Raw genomic sequence first — 16,872 nt, 5'->3', positions numbered from 1 at the left:
CATTACAAGACAGATGAGTGGATAAACAAAATGTGGTGTAGACATACGATGGAATATCACTCAGTCGTAAAAAGGAAGGAAGTACTGATACACCTTACAGCAAGGAAGAACTTTGAAAACATTATGCTGAGTACAGTAAGCCAGACACACAAACAGCACGATTCCACTTCCATGAAGTTATCCAGGGCAGTCAAACTCACGGGGACAGAGAGTAGAACCTAGGTTACTGGGGGCTGGGGAAGGGGAGGGCAGGGAGCTGGTGTCTAGTGGGTGCAGAGTTTCTATTTGGGACGGTGAAAAATCTGTGGAAATGGATAGTGGTGATGGTTATACAACATTCTGAATGTACTTAATGCTGCTGAATTGCATACGTAAAAATGATTAAAATGGTGATTTTATGTTACGTATATTTTACCACAATAAAAAAAGAATATATTGCAAAACCTGTGAACGTGCCAATTACACTCACAATGTGTACAAACAGCACCACCAGCCGCTCCCCCAGATCAGATCTTCCTTAGCGCAGAGTGAGGGGAAATGCGATCCGCCCGTGTTCACCCGCTGCTCAGCTGGTGGGCTCAGCTGGCCCGGAATAGCTTTGCTACACCAGGAACTGCGGGAGATGGGAGCTGCCACTTGGTTTCCAAACCCAGTGGACTAGCTCTTCCACCACACAGGGCTGTGGGGGAAGCCGGGGCTGCGTTCACCAGCTGCCCACTCACTCAGCTCCTCTTTACTGAGCAGGGGTTTAGGGTGGAGGAACTGGTTCCGCTGCCTGGCTGCCCACCCAGAAGAGGTCATCTGCACGGAGCTGCCACTTGGCTGTCGTGCCCACTGGAATGATCTTCCCCAACATGGATCTGGGTAGGTGGGATGGATACAACCACACCTTCCACTGTTCTAAGGAGTTTATATAGATTTTGTTGAATAACTATTTCTTAAATTGTTGTAAGCCCTTTGGTCAGTCTCTGGAGATTTCGAATGATTGTCTTTGCCGATTTTTACCAGTTTAGTAGATGTCTCTCTGGGGGTGAGAGTTCACTGGAATCCTCACACCACCATTCTGGACGCCCCCTCCTTCTTCGCAGGGTCTTAATGCACCTTAATGGGAAGATGCATATTTTTGAAGAGCAGCATTTTGTACAGGTCCCCTTGAAGGATCTTCCTGGTAAGTTAGTGTATCAATCTTATGCCCTCTCACAGTATCACCAGGAAAAGAGGGGAGAGTGGCCACAGCCAGTCTCAGGTCTGTGTAAAAACTTGCTGGAGATGGTGCAGTGGTGGCCAAGCCCTTTCTCGGGGATCGAGCAGTCTGAATAAGGTGAAGCATGCGATCAGAGGAACCTGAGATCAAAGGCGTCTCCACAGGAGGGTAAGTGGATTAACAGCGGGGAGGGCACAGAACTTTGGAAAGACAAGCCCTTTGAAATCCACAAAGTCACCTGTGTCTTCAGGTCGGGGCTTCGAGTGACTTCTAGGGGATTAGAGCCGTCAGCAGAGCTAGCTCACAGAGAAGCACCATGCCACTCAACGAACGTTTATCGAATGTCCCCTGGGAGGTGGACACTGGCATTATCTGTTTCTAAGACCCTGCATAACCCTCCTTTGATGTTTGCTTTTTCTTCCTGTAAAGACTTTGCTGTTGCTGGGGATTTCATATTTCTTTTATTTTCAATTGGTTTTTAAAGAGTGAGAAGCGGCGACTGACTTGATGTTGTACGGACAGAGTCTGCGAAACTAGAGCTGAGGACTTTAAAAGTTATTCTGACTCGGATAACCTGCCCCTCTGAGTGAGCTGTTTTCTTCTCTAGACTTGCCGAAGGTGGGGCAGGAAGCCGTCCTTCAACAGTGACAAACAACACCGCTATCGTCTCTGCAAACCCAGAATGATTAATAGGTTTACCTCATTCATCCCCTCATCTGACACAGGTTAGAGACCAGTTTCATTATTACTACTTTCTAGAAGAAACTAAACTATTTGCCAGCGTGCTTAGTATGATGAATTGCTAAACTGAAAGAAGTATTTCATAATCCTTTGCGATGTCTCTTAATGTCTCTCTCGATTTTCCCTCCAAAGATCATTTGCTTATTAAGATCTGCCCTGGGAAAAGCTCGCAGTGCCTATTTCAAATGTCAGCTTAAGATGACTGTTCAGTTGTGATCCAGAACTTTAACGGCCCCTGCACATTGCCTCTCATCTCTGTGTTGTCCTTGAGCTCACCCTCCCTGCCCACGTGCATTCTGAACAGCAAGGATTTCTGGCTGGACTTGTTGTTTGGGTCAAGTTCAGAGAGTGTTCTTGGTTTCTTTCATCATCTAATAAAGACGAGGGCGGAGGTCGGGGGAAGCACGTCTTAGAGATGAAGGGCAAATTGAGATCTTTGGTTCAAAGACTGTGGCTCCATCACTTTCTCTGACTTAGAAATCGTATTCATCCCGCGCTTCCTACTGCAAATCACTCTGGTGCGACGTGACAATGCAGCAGATACACCAGGACTTTTCCCACATCACACTACAAACACAGCCACCCTCTCTGGGGAACCTAAGAGAAACTTTTGGGCTTCCACTTCCCCTCCATTTGTTTGAAGGATCAAGAGAACACAGTTCCATTTTCAACAAAAATTAAAAAGGAAAATCATGAAAAGAGCCAACCTCCTTTTTTTTCCTCTCTTAATATATTGTTGCATCCAGAGAAGAGGAAACAGTGAGCGCCACTGATACTGGGTCCCCAGAGATCCCATAAGGGTCACTCCCCAGCTGTCACATGAGCGTGCTCTTCCTCCACTTGCAGAGCAGATTCGTAACGGGACTGGAAGTTACTCTTGGCTCAGCTCTGCGGCGTAAAGAAATGAAAAGCCACAATGCTTCAGGGACCTGGGCTGTGCCCACACCTGGGGTTTCACAGGCAGGACAGTTTTCAGCTTTAAGGCTTTGGAGGTTTGGAGAAAGGAGATTTGAAAAACTGAGAGCGATGTTCCTGCTGTCCTCCATAGGCCTGCTAAGAGCTGTGAGCTCCAAAGGGCGGGGACGAACTCCTTCCACACGTTTTTGTTTTTATTTCTTCTTGAGGAGCTGTCTACGGGGCCATAGGCCAATTCACTTGAGGACTCAACATGTGACAGCATGTCGTTTCTTCTGCACTGTTGCAAAATGACATGTGCCCTGAATAAAATTTTCCAGATTACTGGACTGTCCCCCTTTGTGAACCGAATAGCTTAAAATGAAAATGTAGTTGGAGTGCACGTAGTGAATAAGTGTGGCAGAGACGATTAACTGCTCTTTGAGCATGCGACGTCATTATCATGAACATGTATTATTTTCCTGGCTGGATGGAGACGTCCTCAGGGTCTATGGAGATGAAAAGGACTCTTTGCAGCCTCACCTTATGGTCTCGAAGTCCTGGCCTCCTTCCATTGGTTTTCTGATTTCTAACTCTGCGCTCACTTGTCTTCAGTATGCCATTTCTTCCCAGGATCTGTGTCTGAGAAGGTTCATTGTCTTTTCAGTCTCGACTACTTACTTCTTCACCAAGTATCACTCAGAACAAAACTGAGAGAAGCCAGATGGACTTAATTCCACATACATTACTTGGTCAATATGCTCTCTTGCCAGCCGAGTAAGGAGCAGGAGTTTTATGATAGCTGTAAAAATCTAATTTATCCCTTCTGTCATTATGTGAGGAGGTGGACTTCATGGCTCCTCATTTATTTTGTACTTAGAAAAATATGCATTTATCTTATTATTAAAATTTGCCTTCGGTAGAACAAGTTGGTTGGACCTCCAAAACAGAATGTGACCCATCCATTTCTAACTTGTTTGCTGCCTCCTTAACCCGGGCCAATATCATCTCTCACAGACTATTGAAACTGCCTCTTAATGGTCTCCCAGCATCATCCTGGGTTCCTTCCAACCCCTCCTCCACACTCAAGTCAGAACGAGCTTTAGAAAGTGTGAATCTCTTGTTCCACCCATGCTCAGTGGCCTTCCACGTCAGCCACACCTTGCACCACTCCCTCTCCTGCGGCGTTCTGCCGAGTTGTTTTCTCTCCTTGGCCACACTCCCATGGACATCTCTGCCCAGTGTGGCACAACTCTGATGGGCAAACCTTGCCCCCTCAGCTGCCCGTCACGTTGGGTGAGGCGTGGTCAGGCCTGCGTCACAGTTCTGCACCAATCTTCCTTCATCCCCCTTCTCTTCGCTGGCACTAATCCCTAATAAACACCTCACACCTGAATCTGTCTCAGCACCTCCTTCCAGAGAACCCAACCCGCTACAGCCTATACGCTTTGAAGGCACGGGAGGAACTTGCCAGCCAGGTCACTGGAGCAAGTTAGTTCACTCTCCTGAACTCCACTTCCTTGTCAGTGAACAGAGATGAGATTTGCTTCTCAGGGCTGTGTGAGGCTTGACTGGGATCAAGTGTGTACATCGCCTGGCACAGAGCTTGGCATGTAGCAGTGTATCATGTTTAAAAGGAAGCCCCCACAGAAATGGACAATTTCCCACATGGACAGTTTTGTGAGTTCTCTGTTGAGGATAGAGAGCTGAGTGTTCAGTTTTCTGGCCACTTTGTTGATGATAATAACGGCTAATTCATACACAGCATCAACTGTGAGCCAGGCGCATAGGCGTCTTGCATATATTAACTCATTTAACCCACAAACCAATCTGGTGAGGGAGGTACTACTCCTGGTCCCATTTTACAGATGAGGAAACTGAGGCACAGAGAGGTTCACAAACTGGTTTCAGATCCCAAAGATTGGATTTGGGAGAGCTGGACTTTGAATCCAGGACTCTGGCTCCAGGCTCTGTGCTCTTGCCCATGGAGCACACTGCCTCTTGGTGGAACTTTATTCCACGAAGAAGTTGATGCAGAGAAAGGCAGTCCTGCCTCTAACCTCCCACTTCCCCGGGATGCCCTCCCAGAATGAATTTTTCTGAACAGGAAAGAAGAGGATGAGGAAGCTGTCACCTGCCTGGAGGTGGGCTGAGGTCACTAATCCTTTCTGAAGCCTTGAGGGAGGGCCACTCCAACACCTGTGTCTCTCTGCGGCCGAGGCCCAGCTGACGGGAACCACCCGCAGAGGGCGGGAGGGCAGAGTGAGACATGACAAGGGCAGCTGCCTCGCAAAATGCCAGGTGTTTGCAAATAATTAACTCAGCTTTTTCAACGTGTCTTTATTTGCTTAAATTAACAAAATATAGGTTACATGCTCTTTTCAGGTAAACAGGTTTTTCATAGAAGCAGAAAGCAATATTCACAACTTGGGTTGCTACACACTTGGAGTTTTAGTTTTTAAATAGCAAGCCAGAATTCTGTACAAGATCAACATTTGGTGTCACGTTGTCCAAATATGCGAGGATTTTAAATGTTAGCTCTGTTACATTTTGTTCCAGCAAAGCAGACCAAGATCCTAATTCCAATGATGTTAATATTTTATTAAATGCTCTCAGGGCTTAATAAATACAGTATGCACATTGGGCTTCCTCATGCAACCCTGCATATGCAAACGCACCACTACCTTTGCTGAGTCCTGAAAGGCCAGCCTCAGTCTCCTGGCCCGGGGGTGGGGGGTGGGGGGGTCAAACTTTTAAAAAGAGAGAATGAGTTGAAAGGCAACAAGCAGGGATAACCATAGGCCTGAATAAAAAGGATAAAAGAAAAATATGCCACCTGGCCGGTCAGTTGGCTGGTTCAAAGTGACAGTGCTCCAAGGCCTGGAAAGCCTTTGGCAGTGGCCTATTTTCAGAGTGTCACACTGCGATGAACGTCATGCTGTCCTGGCCCTTGGAGTGTGGGCAGCCTTGGATGGCTTCATCCCTCGCTCTCCGAGGATGGCCCCATGGGCCTCCTCCAGCCTTGCATCCTGCTCGTTAGCTCACAGGCAAGGTTGGCCAACCCTCCCCTTAGCTCTGCACGCACGCAGAGCGTGCCATACAACTTATCACCCAAACTGGGACACTTTTGAGAGTTAAAGTGACACTATTGATAATTACCCTGGGACAACAAGTATAAGCCACAGTTGTCCCAGGCAAACCAGGATGTTGGTCACATACGAAACCAAGGTGTTAGCCTCGGCCCTCAGAAGGTCGGTGTATGTCAACCATCAGGTTAGATCTAATTAAGTCTCTCATACCCAGAGTCAAGAAGTAAAAACAGAGTTTCGAACCGCTCCGTAACAGCTTTTTATCACTTTTCCTCGACCTTTTATCCTCCCTCCAAGTGAAATCTTACGTGGAAGGCTAACATACAACACAGACGAAGTGTGGGCTGCTTGGAGTAGAGTGGACATGAGGGCTGGGGGTCTCTCCTTCCCCGGCTGCGCTGGAGGGGTCTACAAGGGCCCTCTGGCCTCTCAACACACAATTGGAAAACCACCTTTCTAGACCATACTCTCTCCATCTCAACGTTAACTTGTTCCTCAAACAGCGTCACGTGATTTGTCTGGGCTGGAAAAGACTAGGGCCTGCTATTCTAGATGTCCTGGTTGCTATTCCAGCGAGGCACACCCAGAACAAACTGGAAGCCTGCAGCCTTGTAGTGGGTCCCGAACACATGGCTCCTGCAGGAATGACTATGTAACGGGACCCCACGAGCTGGCGGCCTCGCAGGCCACTCTGCCAGCTGCCTGGGCCGTTTCATCAGAGGCACTGAGGAGCTTTATTAAGAATGAATTAAGAAGAGTGAGGGGAAGGCAGGCAAGTTGTCCTTCTGAGGACTTGGAGCAGGGTCTTGGCTCAGAGTTGTGCTTGTAACTGCAGGAACCCGCAGTATTGCCTTCCGCATCTGCTCTGCTTGCCCTGACCTCAGGACGGCGTGGCTGCAGGAAACGCACGCAGCCTTGTGCTTTGTGGTGGTGCTGAGGCTGAAAGAGGGCACTTCAGGCCAGGTGGCAGGAGACGTGTGTCAGGACCGACCAAGCGCACGGGGGCACGAGGACAGTGCAGTGAGCTGAGGGAGGAAGCGCGCTGGCCCAGAGAGAAAGCCAGCGTCCAACAGTCAGGGACAGGCCAGGTCTTCCAAAGAAACCCATCGGGCACTCCGGGAGGAGAGGAAGGCAGACAATGAAGAGGCAAGAATTGAAACCACCAACCGAAGGGCAGGTTTTACGTAAACACAAGCACAGAACCAGAGGTGACTGAGTGTGGTCACTCTGTCAACACCGCTTTACTAGGAAGCCGGCCCGCTGGGCTCCCCCACCCACGTCGGTCATCCTCACCCTGGAATCCGGCCGCAAGCACCCAGGAAGACATCGCTAGGAACTGCAGGCAGGCGGTGTATTGTTACACATTCAGGGACCATCCACACCACAGGCATCATCTTCTAGTCCAGCAGATGTGTGTCTACACAATGTGTGTGTGTGTGCACGCGTGTGTGTGTCGTCTCGTGAGGCTTCACAGGACAGGTCCGAGGGCCCAGGTCAGCAGCATGCTTTGAGGTCTCCTGCTCTTTGTCTTAATGAGTCTGAAGCCAGAAACAGAAATATGGATGGAGTCTCCGGGAGGGGTCCTGGAGCCTCTGTCTTAGCTCAGTCTGTTGTTCGCACCCTGGTTGCGTGTAAGAATCATCGGGGGCACTCTGGAAAATGCCAGCGCTGGGGCTCCCCTGCAGACCAATGAAATTGGCGTCTCAGGGCTGAGGCCCGGCACTGCTATTTGTAAAAGGTTCCCCGAGATGATTCTAACGTGCAGGCAGCGTTGAGAACAGGGCCCCGTCCCCCTCCTAGTGACTGGCTGGTGGTTACTCCCATACCCAAAGGAAGTCCCAGCTTAGATTTCAGGGAGCGCTCCTTCCCCACCCCCACTCTTGGGGACACGCTTCCTGCAGCTGCTTCCCCGGGGGCCGGGGGGCCTCAGGGCAAGGTGTCCAGGAGGGAGGTTGCTGGCCTGCAGCCGCAGCACCATCGGGCGGCCGTCTGAAAATCCCCTCCCTGTGCCGCAGCTGATGAAGGCGGCCAAGCGGCCGGAGCAGGACAAGGCAGCCTCAGGTGGGAACCTAAATGTTGCTGGAGTTTCCTTAGTCAAAATCATTCATAGTCTCCCGCAATTTCATCCTGTATCTCTAGCAACTACATGAGAGCATCCTTCTCAATAACTCCCCCTCCTGTGTCATTTCTGGTATTTTTGACCATTTAATAAAGGCAATTGTTATCCATACAACTACTAATATTTTCATCTATCTGGAAAAATATTATAACTTTCGCACATTCAACTAAATAGTCATTAATAAGGTAACATGTCAAGCACCATGTTTTTGCCATGAGAAAGGAATTGACCATGTATGGCATATGAGTCAAAGGAAAACAGGCTTTCTCAGCACCCTCTGCATCAGCTTGCAATTCCAGATCTAGAAGGTTATATACAGTGTATTACGCTGGAAATCCTCAGAACAGTGCTAAAGACACCCCTGCACGTGTGGGGTAAACATCCAGGGCCCAAGGAAGGACCTGAGAGGCATCTGCATCTCTGAAGACAGTCCCTGCTCGGTTAGTTGGAGCCATTTGGGAAGATCAGTGCCCTTCACAGGGCTCCAGCAAATGGCAGCTCAGGCAGACGGCTACATTTGCACAGCCTGGTTCTCATTTTCCAAATGGAGTTTTAAAACTGTCCTTAGATGCCTAAAAGCACGGCTGGTTTTTCCATTTTCCTCTCCAGTAATTCTTTTAGACTCTCATCTCTGTGCTTGAAGTCCAAGTAATCAGAGAAGGAGGAGCCCCGCCGGGAGCTGAACAGAGCCCCGCGGCTAGGACCCTCCGCCATGAGGCTGCCCCTGCCCATCCCCGGAGGAGTCCCCATGGGCTTGGCCTCCTGCTCCCCGAGGGCCTCCTCCCGCGCCCCGGGGTCTGGCTCGGCCTGGGAGGGCTCCTGGGATGCGCAGCGCCGCCGGCTGCGGGGGGCCAGGCCCGGGCTGCCCCGCTCCCCCTCGAAGCAGGGGTCCTCGTCCTCCTCCTCGTGGCAGGAGCTGCCTCTGGCGCTCTCCCCGTCCGACTGGAACGCCGGCGCCTTGGCCCCGCGCTTCTGGGACAGGTCGAAGGGCTCCTCCTGCTCCAGAGCCCTCAGCATCCCCGCCGTCTGCGCGAGCGCCATCCGGCCCCTGCTGAAACCTGCAGGGGGACAAAGAAGCCGTGAAAAGGGGTCCCCGGGGCCGGGTGGCACAGTGTGAGTCACCTTTTAAACACAGATACATTCCCGAAAGGCTGTGGGGAGATGGACCTTGTCACAGGTGGGGTCACATCAGCACTGCCCCTTCACGGTGGGTTTGGCATTGTGGGCCAAAGCTCAAAGTCAGCCTGTGTCTGACTCAGCACTTACACCACTGAGAACTTGAACGGGAAAACAGGCAGGTAGGTGCCCAAAGTGCAGTGTGAGGATGCTCAGCCCCACATTTTTATACTGGAACTGTGAAAACAGTGTATCTATTTAACGACAGAGGTTTGGTTAAATCAACAATAGTAGATCCACACAAGGAAATACGTGTAAAAGATGCAGAGACACTAATGATCATGAAAGGGTATTCTCTCTACATCTTAAATAAAAAACATATATATTCATAGTGTAGGCCTAGTTTTAGCTATCTATCTCCCTATCTCCCTACCTGTCTCTATCGAAAAACGTCTAGGAGGACGTATGTCAAAATCTCAAGAGTGAGGTGGTCTTGACATTTTTCTTTCCACTTCCAGTGTATTTCTTCTTTTATTATCTTCAATAGCATATACTTTACCATAAGAAAGAATAAAACAATAATAAAGGTATTTTCATCTTGAGAAAAACCCCAAGATTTCATTTGACGCCAAGGAGGTCACCCCATAACCAGGCTCCCTAGGCAGAGGTGGAGTGGGGAGGGCACAGAGGTCCTCTGAGAGGCTCCGACGCCCCTGTGTGTGTCTGTCCCACCACAGGAGTCCCTGTTGTCGGGCACAGAGATGCGAGAGGGTCTCAGTTTTAGTTTCAGTTTGAGGGCCCTGTGGGGACAGGCCTTTGGGCAGCCAGCAGACACGTGGTAGCTTTCTACCTGACATGATCTTGAAGGCCTCTGCCCGTGGTGGGCATGCAGTCAGGCCCTGAGGAACAGGTGGGGGTGACCGAAGAGGAGAAGGAGGAGGGAGGGGTCGGGGCGCAGCCAGAGCCCAGGGCGCTGCAGCAGAACCGGGCTCCTGGGGTGGAGCCGCACGCAGGAAGCTGCTGTCCAGCTCCGCCTGCATTGCTGAAGCCACCTGGAGCTTTGACCTTGTCAGGGGCTCAGGATGGATCTTTTTAATCTGGGTCATGATTTTTGAGCCACTTCAAAAACTAGAGTGAAAAAATGCTAACACCCTTTGCAGGTGAAAACATTAGAATTGCTGAAAGTGTGTTAAAAGCTTTCAAAGCACCTCTCTGATAAATTGTAATGTTCTTTATTTTTCTAGAAGAATGACAGAGTTGTGGTGACCGGGTTAGGCTTTCCGAGGGAGGACTGTCTCCTCATTGCCTTCTAAGTCTCCAGCCCCAGTGACAGAGCAAACTTCATCTATTCTGGAAAAATCCAAGCCTGGCTTGGGAAGCGGCTCAGATAACTCAAGACAGAAAAGAATAATTCAGGGAGAAAATGCTGTCAAGAAAAAACAATTCTTTTGCTTTTTAAACAGAAATTTTCCAGGGCTTTGACACCACTTCCAGGCCTTGTTTTCTGATGACCGCCATTCTCTGTCACCCAGGAGTCACCACAAACTCAGCGAGTGTTGTGAGGAACCCGATCATGCTGCTCCACGCTGTGCCTGCACGTGTGCGTCCTGTTTAGGAATGTGTCTGCCTGTCTCGCCACCACGTTCGTAAAGGGTGGGAGAAGCAGCAAGCGGAAACGAAGCCCGTTTCCCCTAGCGGAGTGAGCACTTGATTTGGAAAGTCTTGAGTTAGAATGCCCGTTCTCCCTTCAGCCCTGCTGTCCGAGCTTGAGCAGTCTGTGTAACACCTCTGGGCCTCGGGCCCCTCTTAAATAAATGAGACTAATCCAGTCTACTGTGTAGAATTGGGGGGTGAACAACAACGCCTCTGAAGTGCCTAGCCCTGTGCTTTGATCGTACTCATGATGAGAGAACAGGAGCTTTTGGACTCACTGCCCTCGAATTGGCCCGGCGCGTGGCGCTGCGTCGGACAGAGCGCACTGACGCCTATTTGTTGAGGGGCGGCTTGCTCAGGTGCCTAAGGAGCAACCTGCTGAATTCAGTGGATCGGGAACAGAAACTCTCATTGCTAAGAGAAGAGAAAGGCGACAAGAAGCTTTCATCAGTTCAGTTAGGACTCAGAGGGGGAGATGGAAGCCTGTGCTCTGCACGCGGGCCCATCAGCCCTACCCAGCAGGAAAATGGTCCTCGGGCGTGTCTGGTGGTGAACGGGAAGAGGAGACTAGGCTGCTACAGACTTGCTTGCTGACAGTGGCGCCTGCAGATCTGTTGTTCAGAAAGGAAAGGACAGTCGCACACCCTTTACCAGCGGGGGGATGAAGTGGATACGATACTGGCTTTAGAGTCAGGAAGGTCTGTGTTCAGATCCTGACTCTGCCACTTTTCAGTTGAGCAACTTTAGACAAATCATATCCCGAAGGCACCCCCAGCGGCTTCCCAGCTGTAACCTAGGCTAACAGCAGTTACTCCAGCCTGGAGATGCTGTGAAGAGGTGAGGAGGCAAGGCCCCCGATGCCGCGTCTGGAACAAAGAGCTAACGATGGTACCAGCTGGCGTCGCTAGCATGTTCCAATTCACTCTCTGTAACTCACCTTCTTACTATCTTCAGGTGTCAGCCTCATATTTGTTATGGTAACATTGTCAGCCTGCACCTGCTACTCTGCTGGGGTCTTGAAAATTATGCTCCCTTTTTCAATAATAAGAATGACTCTCCAAAGTTAAGCCCCTAAAAACAAGTTCAGCTCCCACTTGTTGTCCACTGGCCTCGGCAGCCTGGGGGGCTTCCTGGAAGAGGGATTACCTTGAGAATGGAGGCCCCGCTCCATGACCCCGTGCTTGACCTTCATGTGGCGCGTCAGGTTCCCCTTCAGGGTGAACTTGCTCGGGCAGTAAAGGCACTTGAAGGGTTTGCTGTCGGAGTGCAGGTGCATGTGGCCCATCAGGTTGTGCATGCGGTTGAATTCCTTCCCACACAGCTGCCGGAGAGGGGAGAAGGAGAGCACAGGTTACTGGCGGGTGGGGAACCCGCCCAGGTGGACCCCATCCCGCTGCGTGAGGACAGAAGAGCTGCCACCCACATTGCTTCTGCTTTGTCTGGATCTTGGCATTTCAAGCTGCTTCTGAGGAACGTGTCCCCATGGAAGCCAGGGAGGGGCTGGCCTGTGCCCAGGCTCAGAGGGGGAGCAGGCGTGGATCCTGTCATTCAGGGATTTTAAACTCAAGGTAAAAATTGCAAGGCTTTAAGAAAAGCTTCTTTTGATGCAACCTTTGGAAAAGAACGGAAGCTGATCTGAAAAGCAACTGTTCAAAGTGTGCTTCACTTTAATAATAAGGATACAATGCTTGTTTAATATTTACGGAGCATTTCCACTATGGAAGGTGCTGTCCTACGTCTGCCATGGAACATCTTATTTAATTCCCATACCAGTCCTATGCGATGAGAGTTGTCATCACCCCCATTCTACAGATGGACAAACTGAGGGTTTAAGGCACTTGGCCAGGGCACAGCGAGTGGGTGCTGGAGCTAGGATGACAAACTCAGGTCATCGACACCACACAGTCCGCCACCACACTATACTGTGTCCCCCCAGTGTAACTCTGCTGTCAGACTATGCCAGGCAATGCTTTTCTAATTTTCCACTTTGCTAATTATTAGGATGGATTTCAAAGGTAAAAGGAGCAAAGAGACATGTAAAGGAAGGAGTGTCTTTTCTCTGGGTAGAGATTTAAAGTACTGAAAATACTAGCTTAGGTATACGAAAAGGAAACATGTTTTTCTCATTTCTTTTCATTTCTGTTTCCACCAAAGTGCAAATACACGACGGACCACAACAGCGGTTCTCCAACATCTTTCGGAAGAGTAGAACGGCCTTTTCAAAGGCAATGTGTGCAGATGCAGACGGCATAGAGCAGAAACAGCTGCCCTGGGCACTCACTTGTCCCCACACCTTAGCTGAGCGGGCGGCGGGAAGCCCAGCCCATACTTGGCTGTGCTGGGAGGAGCGCAGAGAAGGATTTTGTGCCTGTGCTTGGATCAGAGTGCAGGGGAGGAACCTTCTCCTTCCTGCCCTACCTCAGAGGCCCACGTCGTGAGGCCCGCGACATGGAGGGAGAGAGACGTGGGGCACGGCATCCTCTGAAGCTGACACCAGTCTTCCTTTCTCACTGAGAGATGTTTTCAGGGCCAGTGTCGGCGATGCTTGGTTGCACCTTTATTCGTGAAAGCCACATCTTCTGCAGGTGGCTGTGGAGGTGGGAGTTGAGCTGGCCTTGGAGGAATGGGTGGACCTAACACACGGTGACCTTGGGAGATGAGCCTGAAAGAAGGCTGGGCTGTAAGAGGAAGCCAGCCTGGGTTTGCAGTCTTCTCACGGATAATGCACGCATGGATCATGAATGGTTGGTTCTGTATTTCTGAATGATTCATATTTGGGGGTTTTAAGTGCTTTTTCCCTCTTTACTTCCCTACCAGCGAGAATGAATTTGGCACACTGGTGTCCCACACTCAGTGCTCAGAGCACCCACACATCACATTCATTTGGAAAAGGTGACCCAAGAGGAAAAAGGCTGAGGGAGTTGGTCTAATTTCAGGAGCAAGCCTCCGTGTGGGACGGCTGCTTGCTTTCTTTTTAGTCTCAACAGAGACAGTCCACTGAGCTCTAGCGACCTGCGCCCGGTTCCGCAGGTGTGGGGAGTTCTGGCAGAGCCCTGCCTCTTGGCTCAGTTTGTCCAGTTCTCCATCTCAGCCAAGGAAAAGAGCTTTGAAGCTCGAGACCCTACACTAGGTATTTCCAGCCGCGGTCATTTCAGGCCAGGTCTTTCACTCTCGTGTGTGGGACGGTCCCTGATTCTCTGCTGTGAGAATTGCTGAGTATGATGAGCTCTTCAGTCAGTATTTGTTTGAGACGTGTTCTCGCTCAGTAGCCGGCAACATCTCTGAAGGCTCTGCCTGCCTGTCTGTCATAATCCCTGCCGGGTACCCAGCTCCACACCCAGTGGGTCCTCAGGGAGCATTTGCTGAGTGAGTGAAGGGGTGGGCACATTGCAGCAGCAGATCTGAAAGCAGCAAAGCTATGGGCAGTTAAGTAGAAGACAAGTAAGAGGAGAGGTTGGAGGCTGGAAGCTCAGTGAGGCTACTGCACTCATCCAAGCCCAGGTGGGTCTCATGGTCCTCTGGGCCCGACAGAGAGAATGGAAGGAAGAAATGGGTGCCTTCTGCTCTTGGCTCCCAGGAAGGGCCTGGGAAGATTCCACTCTTGGTTATTATCTGTGATTGCTGGAGTGTCAGACGCCAGCTGGTCTGAAGGATTCCATGAAGCAGATGGAATTTTAGCCTGGCCTTGAAGTGTGCGGACAGCACCCTTTGCTTTTGTTTTGACACAAGAAGAAAGTCTCTTCATTGACTATTTTCAGACGCTTCAATCAACCATAAACTAGAGGCAAGTAACGAGCACTGCTGTGACCACGACAGTTGCTTGTTGCTGCTGTGACTTTGGGCTTAGAGCAGGTCCCGAGATTCACCTGCCCAGGCTGCCACCACCCCATCCCACCCAAGACACACAGCGGGGTGCACACGTCATGATGGCCGCTGCTGGGGATCCTCCAGATTCTTCCTCGGCCCACAAAAGCAATCTTTTACTATCCTTATCACAGCCCAGTGTCTGCTTTTCTCCTCTAGTGTTTTTCTGGATCAAATCATTCAGTACTGAGCTTCCAGGGACATTTTAGAGGTACGTGGGGACATTAGGACATTAAAACGATATTGTTCCCTGAAGTCAAGGCCTATGGCCTCAGGGAAGGTCGTCTGTGGGACATGACTGGTCAGCTATATTATCTGATGTGTGATTGTGAAAGGAGACTGATTTTTGTGCTGTGGATAAAATTTAATTTTTATATACTAGAGCTATCCTTCGTGGTTTGTGGTAGCCTACTGGTGGCCAGTGGAGAGCTTTCCAAGCCCTGAGTAAAGGTGTGTCAACTCCAAAAAATGTTTGGGACACTGCAAGGTGTCCCAGGCAGTCTTCGGAAATGCAAGGACCTCCTTCTTTTTCTTCGTGGCCAACCTCAGCATCAAACACAGGGTTACACACGTCGTAACACTTGATGACTATCTAGGTATTTGGGTTGGGAGAATAAACAAACAAGTCAGGAAAATATCACTACCCCATGAAAAATCTAAAAGAGTATCTAAAAGAGTTGCCATCACCAACTCTCTTCATTTCCCCCATTAAACCTATACACGCTCATTTGCAAACTCAACTCCTCAGTGGCAGAAGGATAGAGACAATTAACTCAGGACCTAAAGGACTTGGACATCATTCACGTCTCAGTGGGAGGTGCACTTAGCATCTTCTTCGCAGCCTCTGACGTTCCACAAAATCCTTTGGTCCTAATCCAGAACACGTGGCCTCTTCATCTTCCTCAGAAGATTGTCCTCACAGACAATACACAAGTGTGTAGAGATATTTTGTGTCTGTGAGATTGGGAGGGGGCCCTCTCAGTCACTGTTAGGGAGGAGAGGCCGGAGAAAGAGGACTGGATCAATTGCAGATGGTGCCCTGGGGGATTTGAAATGTGAGCTCCAAGCAGAATCACTGTGGTAGAGAAAGGGAGTTGAACTGGACGGAAGAAGAGGGTTGGGAGGGAGCACGAAACTCTAGCTTCTCTTGGGAAGAGCAGCCATCTAAAAGGCCCCCTTTAATCATGAGATGTGAGGCTAGGAGTTTGCTCAAGTCAAGATTTGCTGGATCATCTCCTGCCAAGGTCTGTGGAGATTAAAATAGGGACGGGTGCTGGTCCAGGAAGCTGCTGGAGTGGTGAGGACTCAGGCGTTATCTTGCAGGTGCTCATCTCAACCAGCCCCACCCCGGGCCCCACCGTGAACTCTCAGATGCTCGATGCATGCGATTACAGGATTAGTGTGCCTCTGACATGAAATCTCAGCTTTCCATCCACACCCACGTCCCTACCTACTTTTAAGAGGAAGGTGGACCTCAAAATGTTATAGAAAATTGGAAGAAATGCTTAAATGGGCTGCAAGGATTATTAGGCTTGGAGATGGCAGAGCAGAGGGTGACGGTGAGACCCCGGAGGGATGGAGAGCTTGCTTCCTTTTCTCTTCAGTAAAACATCGATGATAATCATAGTCTCCTATGAAGGTTGTTGTAAGGATCAGATGAGATAATTCAGGTGAATGGCTTGGCAAATAGTAAGAGCTCAAGAAATACTAACTCTTTTTACTGTTATTCTCATGTCCATAGTCGACTGCTTTACATTCCAGAAATAGAAAGATCTTTGAAGATGAGGGTGCTGTCTTTTTTAAACCAAATTATTTGGAGATGATATTAAAGGATGGACCAAGTGAGGAATCCTTTGGGTAAATAAATACCTGCCAGGTTCCTTGAGGCGCACTAGAAATGGAGACAGGCGTGCCTGATGCAGCACCGGGAGTGTGCATGGAAAGAGAGGATTCGCCCCCAATTGCAGGCTTTGCAAGAGCCCGTTATCTGGCTCCCTGATCATCAGTCAGCCCTTTAAACAGCTGGCAGATGCCCGGTTCCCTCATTCCACAGGAGCTCCTAATTCTGTCCTCCTGGCCCTGCTTCCATCCCTGGTCCACAGCCTAGAGCTGCCCCAGGCAACTTCCCGTGAGCCCCAGCGACCATGCTGACAGCCAGAGTCCTGGAGAAGTCACTGTGTGCTGACAGGGTG

The 16,872-nt window shown here is 50.0% G+C and overlaps 1 protein-coding gene and 1 long non-coding RNA gene across 5 annotated transcripts in view; one reads left to right on the top strand and one right to left on the bottom strand.

Moving 5' to 3' along the window:
• The first annotated feature begins 516 nt into the window (after positions 1-516).
• Positions 517-4,235, top strand: LOC139075188 (uncharacterized). 3 transcript variants are annotated; one of them, XR_011525332.1, is made up of 4 exons: positions 517-864; positions 1,089-1,372; positions 1,812-1,929; positions 2,078-4,235. It is a non-coding gene; the product is annotated as an uncharacterized lncRNA (long non-coding RNA). The 3 variants fall into 3 exon arrangements; XR_011525333.1 differs by having other exon boundaries at positions 542-864; positions 1,204-1,372; XR_011525334.1 differs by having other exon boundaries at positions 553-864; positions 1,204-1,372; positions 1,689-1,929.
• A 929-nt stretch (positions 4,236-5,164) lies between these two features.
• The window catches only part of ZNF366 (zinc finger protein 366), a 63,962-nt gene continuing 52,254 nt past the window's right edge, over positions 5,165-16,872 (bottom strand). For both annotated transcript variants that reach the window (XM_008536631.2, XM_008536629.2), the window contains exons 4-5: positions 11,963-12,137; positions 5,165-9,105 (exon numbers count right to left, since the gene is read on the bottom strand). In XM_008536631.2, coding sequence (XP_008534853.2) covers positions 8,612-9,105; positions 11,963-12,137 — 669 coding nt within the window. In that variant the 3' untranslated portion in view covers positions 5,165-8,611. The remainder of the gene's footprint in view (positions 9,106-11,962; positions 12,138-16,872) is intronic.

This window comes from Equus przewalskii, chromosome 13 (genome assembly GCF_037783145.1).
Source record: "Equus przewalskii isolate Varuska chromosome 13, EquPr2, whole genome shotgun sequence".
In the NCBI taxonomy this organism is placed as follows: Eukaryota; Metazoa; Chordata; class Mammalia; order Perissodactyla; family Equidae; genus Equus; species Equus przewalskii.
Note: the sequence above shows the minus strand (reverse complement) of the source record. Positions and strands in the feature narration are given on the sequence as shown.